Source organism: Mastomys coucha, chromosome X, assembly GCF_008632895.1.
Source record: "Mastomys coucha isolate ucsf_1 chromosome X, UCSF_Mcou_1, whole genome shotgun sequence".
NCBI classification, from domain to species: Eukaryota; Metazoa; Chordata; class Mammalia; order Rodentia; family Muridae; genus Mastomys; species Mastomys coucha.
Window position 1 is genome coordinate 63,756,880 of NC_045030.1, and position 10,009 is coordinate 63,766,888.

Sequence of the window (10,009 nt, forward strand, 5' to 3'; positions counted from 1 at the left end):
ACATAATAATAAAAACACCAAATGCACTAAACAAAGAAAGAATTTTAAAAGTAGTAAGGGAAAAAGGTAAAGTAACATATAAAGGCAGGCCTATCAAAATTATGGCAGACTTACATACAACATAAGGGTCTTGAAATCTTGTTTCTCCTATCTCAGCCTCTCTATTAGTATTGTTTATTTCATGTTTTTATACTATACATTATGTTTTTCAGAACAGCTTACATATTTCAAAAGTATTTATATACCCAAAAGAAATGTAGACAATTAAATTGGGAAGGGGCTTGTAAGAGAACAAAGAGTGAGACTGAATGTTTTGCTTGAGTTCGTAACTCTTGTATCAAGTTTGAAGAAGAGGACTTTATAAGTTACTCTTTCTCTGAGATGAATGCTTTTCCAAATTATCACAGCTAATGAACCAAATTCTTACCCTCACCTAATGTCTGTGCCACCCTCCAAGCAGTTGGTGAATGAGTTTATGGATAGACCATCTTAATACATACACTATTTCTTAAATGAATGTAACCTGTTCTCTCTAGGCTGAAAATAAAGTCACTCACTCAAGTCAAATAGCTTTGATCATAGCAGGAAATCTGTACCCAAAAATCGTGCCTACAATTCATTCCTTGATGCAGCAGAACTGTCAACTTTCAGCTTAGCTATGATAGAGGTAAAATCCTTTGGTGATGTGAGGGGGTCATTGAATTTTACAATGAAATCCAATGTCTAAAAATTGTTCTTTTGGTTTTGTACCACAGTAAGAGCCAAGATTTTAAATTCTACTAAATACAAAACAAACAAACAAACAAAAAGACTTTACATATTTATGTTCATTTAAGAAAATACTAGTGGTGATGTGTTATTTTGAAATATACAGTTAATATGTTTGGAGTTATTTAAAATTTATATTGAGAAAAACATATGCATTTTCAGCATTGCTGTAGACAAGCATCTACATAAGACTGTTAAATTGATTGTTATTTTATATCAAACAATGTTGATAGTACTCATTTTTATTGTTATAATATTTTATAAATTTTAAGGAATATGACAAAAAGATATTGTAGGTATGGAAGGGTGGGCCTCTTGGAGGAGTTGGGGTACAAAGGGGAAAAAAGAATGTGATTTAATTCCATATTCTTAAAATGTTTTTAAATGTTAACAAATTCAGACAAATTGAAATCATGTAACTTTTCTCATCATAATGCAATAAAAGTTTTAAAAAAAATTGAAAAAAAAAGAATTTACAGTTTACATAAATGGTACCATTAAAAACTATGTAAGCTTATTTTAGTCATGTACTATCTTGGAGACCCTTTCTTCATTTGAAAGAATTCAACAAATTACTTCAGAGGATTGAATCAAATCAGAAATAAATCAGTGAGGACCATTTCAGAAGTACAAATAGGTGTTCAAAATGATAGCTACTGTTAATGGGGGCTCTGATTTTCTGCTATTGCTATTTGGAGTTACTGAAGAAGTAACTATTTCAATCAATAATGACCAAAATAAAATAGTGGTTCATACTAACTTTTCAACAGCAGAACGTTTCTGAGATTTCCCTTGGTAGTTCAAAGCCATTTTGGTTTCCATTCCAGTGTAAACAGCAACTCCTAAAGAATAACAGAATACAACAAAAACGTAGTTATAGATAAATTTGTTAGCCAATATCCTGCCTATTTGGTTCTGTGAATTTTTCAGTCTATAGTGGTGACAATTCTAAGTTTTTTCTCTACTCATCGATTTATCAATTATATTAAAATTTAAATAGTATACCATGTCATAGTCATGTTATTTTATTATCCTGTAAATATTCACCACATAAATATACATTGATAATAAAAGGCATGTGTCTGCCATATTCATTTTTAACATGCAGTTTTTTCCATAGGCTTTAAGAAATAATTTTAACAGCATAGTTTTAAAGTTATTCACAGGGCTGGCGAGATGGCTCAGCGGGTAAGAGCACTGACTGCTCTTCTGAAGGTCCTGAGTTTGGATCCCAGCAACCATATGGTGGCTCACAACCACCCACTATGAGATCGGACACCCTCTTCTGGTGTGTCTGAAGACAGCTACAGTGAATTATGCTGGAGCATGCGGGGCCTGGCAGAAGGTCCTCAGTTCAATTTCCAGCAGTCACACAAGATGATAGCTCACAGCCATCTGTATAGCTACATTGTACTCATACACCATAAAATAAAAAAATAAATAAATAACATTGTTCACCATATATCTTCTTGGTATTTTTAAGTGTGGCTCCTTTCAGCAAAAGATTTTCAGGTCCCAAAGATCTGAATAAAAAACAAGCACACTTTATTTAAACAATGTATAACGTCATCAACACTGGGGACAGATTTGTGCCCTAACATACACCTATCTCCAAGGGTTTAAAATGTATCTATTTCCACCATATGCTTACTCCCCAGGATGAGCAGAATGATCCTTCCATCTGATGTGACTTGAGGGTACAGCACAGATGGAAGCACAGTACAGGAGAAGCCAGCAACAAGCAAAGATTTAAAAAAAAAAACATACAGAAGGATCAAAAGATTATGATTCATAGGTAGCAAGACAAGAGCTACAAGAAATGAGAAACAGAGGGTCACAGAGGGTCACAGATAAAAGACTGGGAAGGCAAATGGCAAGCTGCAAAACCACAGTATCTTTGTAGTCAAGAAAACTGATTTCTGGGAGATTAAGGAAAAGTGAAAAACTGAGGCAATTAATTACATGATAAAAGAGGAAAGAAAGCATCCTGTTTGTATGCATTGCCTCATAAATTATGAACCTTATATTTTACTTAGGTCCAAGTAATTCTTCTAGCACTTTCCTCACTGTCTAGAGCCTTATTTACTCTCCCATAAACCACTGTACTTCAGCTTTATTTTCATCCTTGTCAGACATTATACAACCAAGGAAAATATATGCAATATCTAGAACAGGTTTGGGAAAGAAGTCAAACAGGTACAGAGGTCTGTTCTTTTATTTTTTTTGAATTACAACTTATGTATATAATCATTACGTTTATGTGGATACGCCTTGCCACAGAGTGCGTATACGTGACAGTCAGAGTATAATTTTTTGGAGTCAGATCTCTTCTTTCACCTTTAAAGTGGGTTCTGGGGAATTAAATTCAGGTAGCTAGGCATTTGTGGCAAGTGTCTTTATTGGTTGAAATATTTGGCTGGTCCCATGGGGCTCTGTTTTTTTGTTTGTTTGTTTGTTTGTTTTGTTTTTGGGAACCATATGTATTTATTTCAATAATAATCTATCCAATACAGAGAAACCCTACCACCACAACCCTACTAGTCAAAAGGTTACTTAACTATATTTAAGGAAAGGCATTTGACTATTTTAGTGGCTTTAAAAGAGAAATATTCCTCCTTTCAAAAGGATAGATAAAAGGAATATCAAACTAACCTGGCAACAGCCTCAATACTATTGCTATAGATACTGATCCGCCCAACAAACCTGTTAAAACAAAACAAGACAACATAAAAGCAAGTGTAAAATCCAAATATCAGCAACTGGAAATTCATCATATTAAAAATAATGAAAAAATAAAATTCTGAATAAATTGAAAGTTCTACTAAGCTTCTGAAAAAAAGTCAAAATTATAAATTATATAAAATTTAAATCTAACCTAGAATTCTATATTTAAATCTATAAATAATATTATAAGTTTTAGGAGTATATACAAAGTTTTTAAATTAACTAAAATTCTACTTGATCATAAATATACACAATACCTCCTATGATACCTTTCTATAAATAATGTAGCTTTTACTATAGATTCATGTGGAGAAGAATGGTTTCGGTACTATAATACAATTTTCAAAATAAGTATTTAAAGTGCTTTTTTACACATATGAATGACAGAGAGTGGAAGGAAGCTTTTATTAAACCACAGATTTCTGGGTCCTATCCTTAAACGTCTGTGTCAGATTCTTAACTGATACTGGTATGGCTGGTCCCAGGTCCAACTTTTGAGACTTACAAACAATGAACGCCTTGAAACTGTTGAGCTTGTATCTGGCAATAGATCTGATACATGCACTTGATATGGCTGGATATAAGATATCCTACATTTCTGCAAAATAGGACAAAAAAGTCCTAGCCCCTCCTTAATGAGACTGTAAAACTTTTTAATTTTCATTAGTGTTTTCTTTACATAAAAGTTTTTTTTTACTATACTATATCATATGGTTTAAATACTCTTAAAATATTTTGATTTTCGAAGTATTTTTAGTCCTTGAGCATTTCATACAATATATTGTATTTTGATCTTATTTCACCCATGCAACTTCTTCCAGATTTATAACCATATCCCTACCAACTCAAATGCTTTCTTTTAAAAAGTTATTTCGTCTTAATAATATAAAATATGTGTATCTCTTGTGTGTTTGTGCGTGTGAATGCAAGTGCCCCAAAACACCAGAAGGATTAGATCCTCTGGAGCTAGAATTATAGGTGGTTAGGTATAGTCATTAATGTGTGTATTATGTAAGCTCTTAACCACTGAATTATCTCTGTAGTGCCTCAGTTTAAATACTTTTATATACAAAATATGAAGATCTATTCATTCATTCAATGTTAACTGTGTTGAGTACTGTACTGGATAGATGCTGAAGCTATAATAAACTAAAAAGGCATATTCTTTGACCTACGATAAGGCAACTGACAATACAGTGATGAGTGAATTGATAAATATAGTATAATTAATTGCTATTAGAATGCTAGAAATATATTCTGAACTCACAATTCAAGGGATTTAGCTTAGGTAAATTAGGATAACCTTGCCTAGTCTAAATTCTCTTTCATATTTAAGGCATTAAAAATCTGTGGATTTCTCATAAATATGTAAGTATATGTGTGCATGTGAAGCATACATATATTCTCATGTAGATAAGCTACCCCTTTTCTGTGATTTCATGGACTTTACATACACCTGTATTATTGTACCATAAGCTTAGCTTTATTAATTGATACCCTTTGCTCATTAAAGTTCTTAAAGGTGGAGAAATGTTTTGTTTGGTTTTGGTTTGAGACAGAGTTTTTCTGTGTAACAGCTCTGTCTGTCCTGGAGCTCATTCTGTAGACCAGCTGGTCTCAGCCTCACAGAAATTCACCTGCCTTTGTCTCTCAAGTACTGGAACTAAGGCATGCACCAGCTGTGGCTCTAGTTTTTAATGTCAAGGTAAACATAAAAAAGAAAGAGAAAGAGGAAACAAAGAATGAAAGCGGAGGCAACATTCTCATAATAGGATTTTTTCTCTACTGCTCCATATCAGAGAAAACAAACTCCAGACATTTGGTCTTCCAACATGAATTAACATGATGGGTTGCTTATATAGTAGAAGTTATGTGCAACAGTGGTATAGAATGAAATTAATTAAAAACTACTGTATCTTCAGCAGTACCATACCCTAATCAAACTAATGAGTCCTCGATTCCAATGCCAAGTTTTTTGACAACCCACAATGAATGTTTACCAGAAACCTATATCCAAGAGCCAGAAGAAAATATAACATTTTATTGGTCCTTGAACTTAAAATGGCTTATGGTGGACAACAGATAGCCTATTTCCAATCTTCAGTTCATCATACTCGCTAACAAGAAAGAATGGCATGCCTATTAATTGGACTGTCCCATATTCTCTTTTTTTGTTGATGTTGGCTAAGAAGCAAAAGCTTTATTTTTGTGTTAATTAACTCTAGATACTCTATTAGTCTAATAGATGGAGCTTGGGGTAACCATCTAAAAAACTGATCCAAACAACTAAAAGAAAAGAAAAAAAAAATAAGACGTTTGGGCCCATAATGATTTATCTTAGGCTGGTAGTGAGCAAGGCTAATAATTTGACTCATCTCCTCCTTCCTTGGAGGAAGAACAGCTTATAAAAACATACATAAGAGCAAGCTGGTAAATAAGCAGTGCATATTTCTTTGCTATACTGGTAGGAAAAAAAACAGTGACAACAGACATAAGTAAGGTGAAGCAAGGTCTTCTTACTTGTAGAGGTCAGGCTGAGGCTGCTCACATTCTATTGCTGCTCGGAGATTATCAATGGATTCGGCTGTACACAGTGCAATGGTATCTCGTACTGCATAATGTGTCTATGTGAAAGCAGAAGATAATCATATATAAAGTATTTCCTGTTTTATAACTATATACAATTGATTCTAGAAAGAGCAGTGTTTTATGGTAACAGGGTTCAGCAGAATATTACAAATGTTGATGGACATTGCCCACCAAATAAATTGCAGGATACTATTTTTAAACTATAAACAACTAGATAGGTATCCCTGCCTCAAAAGGATTTCAAAGGGAAAAGAAAAACAATTAAAAACTTTTCTTGGCGGGCATTGGTGGCGCACGCCTTTAATCCCAGCGCTTGGGAGGCAGAAGCAGGTGGATTTCTGAGTTCAAGGCCAACTTGGTCTACAGAGTGAGTTCCAGGACAGCTAAGGATACACAGAGAAACCCTGTCTCGAAAATCCAAAAAAAAAAAAAAAACCTTTCCTTGACACTGACAATTGAGAGTATTATATTTGTAGCATGCATATAATTAACTGAAATCCCCACAAAGATGTGAAGAAATCATTAATGCTTCTAATTACACAAACAGATTTTTTTTTACACAAACAATTTAAGTAATGACTTTGAAAATGTTCATCATGGGTATATTTTATATAGAAGCAGGAAAAGAATACCCTATGTTCAATGATTAATACATTTTGTGTGTGTGTGTGTGTGTGTGTGTGTGTGTGTGTGTGTGTAAAACACTCTTAATTTATCCAAATGAAAGACAATGTCCAATAAGCCTATTTATAAACTGTAAACAAAAAGTTAGTACAGATTCAAGTATTATACCATTTATGCACAAGGGAAAGCTGGTGACACAGTCTTTAGGGATATTAGAAAACTTGCTCTAAATTTAAAACTACAGACTGACTTTAAATTCTCTGATTTATTACCACTTAATGAATAAAAATACTGAAAAAGGTCTTTCTCTACACAGTATTTTCAATGTTAGAGAATCTTTAGGTATTTCTGTATTTTATCCTGATAATCCCTAAAATGTAATTCAGTTTTTGAACAGTTGAGACACCAGTAATTTAGTGCCATGTGTTTGAAACACAGAATCAGTAAACAGTAACAGGTTACGCTTTTATCTATCTATCTATCTATCTATCTATCTATCTATCTATCTATCTATCTACCTATCTATGTAATTTATGTGTATGGGCTATAAGCATGTCTGTGCACCACTTGTGTCCCCATTGTCCGAGGTCAGAGGATTGGATCTCCTGGAACTTGAATTATAGATGGTTTGTGAGAGACTATGTAAGTTCTAGGAATTGAACCTCGGTCCTCTAGAAGAACAGTAAGTGCTCTTAACTATGGAGCTATTTCTTCAGACCCAGAATTAATCTTTTAAACAAAAATACACAATTCTTTAAAAATAAAAGTAGATCAATTAAAAAGTTATAATACTTGAAGCCATTCTCATACTAATGTAGTTTTAGCTCATAAGTATTCTCAACTATAAAGATCTACATGCACCTCAGTGGTAGATCTACTGTGCATGTGTGAGCCTAGAGTTCAGTCCTAAGTACAATAACAAAAACACTTACAAAAAGTCTAAACAAAATGCTAATTGAATTATATCAAGATTAAATTTAAGTGGTGCTACAAAAATAGTGATGGCTCTTGTGTAGGGGATGGATTTCCCCCTAAACCCCACACAACACAACCCTATTCTCCCAATTGGGCGTTTACTTAGAAGCTAAGGTAATTTCATAATAGTTGTCTACAAATAAAAACCTTACATAAAATGAATTAAGGGACTACGGAGTGTTAGGAGAGAGTACTGTCTAATTAACCATTCTGAAAATAAATCGCTCAACAAGTTTAGTCTCCATCACCTTGCAATTAGATTCGCCATCAAGACTGGCTGTAGTGACATAACAGGTTCCATCAGTTGTGCAGGATGACAGAAGTATAAGATCACAGGGAAAGGTTTCATCTGCCTGGACTTCTACTACATCACCAACCTAAAACAGCAGAATAAATATTTTAAATTCTAAACAAAGCATTTAGCATACCTAACATTTATGCTAAAATGTTATTAATAGATATCTATAGATCTAAGGCGTTGAGAATATCTAAGCATCCTATACTACATGCAAAGAGATCAAACTATTATTGAGCATTCAGAATCTTCTTTAAGGTCATAAAGCCTTAGTATGCTTTCAGAATATCTTACCACTGTTGTGTAATAAATATCCTGACATCCACATGTTCTGTTCTCTGCTATTTCTGGCACTGACATATAATAAGAATATTACCATTGCCATTTCAAGAATAAAACAAGAAAACCTATAGGTTTCAAGTTAGGCATTTCATGGCCAGAACCCTCCACATTTTCATTTTGAACCACATATATTTCAGTATTATTTTATCTGCAGTAGTGATAATTAGGTCCCTTCTATAGTGTTTAGAAAACCTCAGGTAATGTAATATGGGGGTGGGGTACTTTTCCTTATGTCAGCTTTCCAAGAATTCATCTATTTAGAAGACTCGCTTTATATAGCAATAAAATCTCGTATCAGCCAGGAGAATCACTTTATAGAGCAATAATAATCACTTATCAGCAAGTATCCTAACCCCAACGAGAGAAAAAACTTGAGAGATAAAACCTTGAATCATTCAATGATGCAGAGAACAAAGCCCAAGTTCATGTCCCAGCTTTGTGATTAAATGATATGACCTTAGGTAACAGATGATCACAATGACTGTAGAAGATGCATGTTTGAAATGATACAAGGAAAACATTAAGTAATGTGCCTGTCCTGCCTGACTGGAACTCCATCTTCCTTTGGCCCCACACCTCTACCTGCAATGTTGGATCAGCACTCTGCCCCCATCCTAGACTTCTGTCTGCTTCCAGTGAGGCCTGCTCTAAGCCAAGATATACAGGTGAGACACCCACACCCTAACCACCCCTAGTACCCACCAAGAACCCAAGCTAGGCAGCTTTGAGCTCTGCCTGGACTTATCAGAATTCCACTTTCCCTCTGGCCCACACCTTCACCTGCAATAGAGGGTTAGAACACCTATCTCTAGCCCACAGCTCTCTTGCCTCTCCAGAGGTCCTCAGCTACCTGGGACAACCAGTCCCAGAGGCTTACTACTGTCAAGGGTTACCAGAACAGCCAATACCAGAAACAACCAAATAGCAAAAAGTTACTGCAATATGGTGCCATGAGAACCCACCTCTCCTACTACAGAAACCCATGGATATCATAACACACCTGAAGAGCAAGCCTGACCTTCAATCTCGTCTCATCTCATGAAGAAGACAGAGACCCTTAAAGCGGATATAAATAAATCTCTTAAAGAAACACAGGAAAACACAATCAACCAGGTAGAAACCCTTAGAGAGGAAACAAATCCCTTAAAAATAGAGGAAAATGCAATCGAACAGGTGAAGGAAATGAATAGAACAGTCCAAGATATAAAAATGTAACTAGAAGCAATAAAAAACACAAATAGAGGCAATCCTGGAAATGGAAAACCTAGGAAAGAAAACAGGAACTACAAACACAAGCATCAACAACAGAATACAAGAGATGGGAGACAGAATCTCAGATGTAGAAGATACCATAGAACAAGTTGATACACTGGTTAAAGAAAATGTCAAATATAAGAAGTTCCTAACTTAAAACATCAAGGAAATTTGGGACACTATGAAAAGACCAAACCTAAGAATGATAGGAATAGAAGAGGGTGAAGATTCCCAGTTCAAAGGGCCAGAAAATAATCTTCAACAAAAAATCATAAAAGAAAACTTCCCTAAACTGAAGAGGTCCCTAAAAACATTCAAGAAGCCTACAGAACACCCAACAGATTAGACCAGAAAAAAATCCATCCTACCACATAATAATTGAAACACTAAATGTTAAGTAGAAATAATATGAAAAGCCGCAAGAGAAAAAGACCAAGT

At 34.5% G+C, this 10,009-nt stretch overlaps 1 protein-coding gene across 10 annotated transcripts in view; it reads right to left on the reverse strand.

Annotated features, from left to right (window-relative positions):
• The window catches only part of Atp11c (ATPase phospholipid transporting 11C), a 119,631-nt gene that overhangs the window by 69,035 nt on the left and 40,587 nt on the right, over nt 1–10,009 (reverse strand). For all 10 annotated transcript variants that reach the window (XM_031363124.1, XM_031363153.1, XM_031363184.1 and 7 more), the window contains 5 exons: nt 7,929–8,057; nt 6,013–6,116; nt 3,421–3,471; nt 2,227–2,291; nt 1,529–1,610 (listed from right to left, as the gene is read on the reverse strand). In XM_031363124.1, the coding sequence (XP_031218984.1) occupies nt 1,529–1,610; nt 2,227–2,291; nt 3,421–3,471; nt 6,013–6,116; nt 7,929–8,057 (431 nt within the window). The remainder of the gene's footprint in view (nt 1–1,528; nt 1,611–2,226; nt 2,292–3,420; nt 3,472–6,012; nt 6,117–7,928; nt 8,058–10,009) is intronic.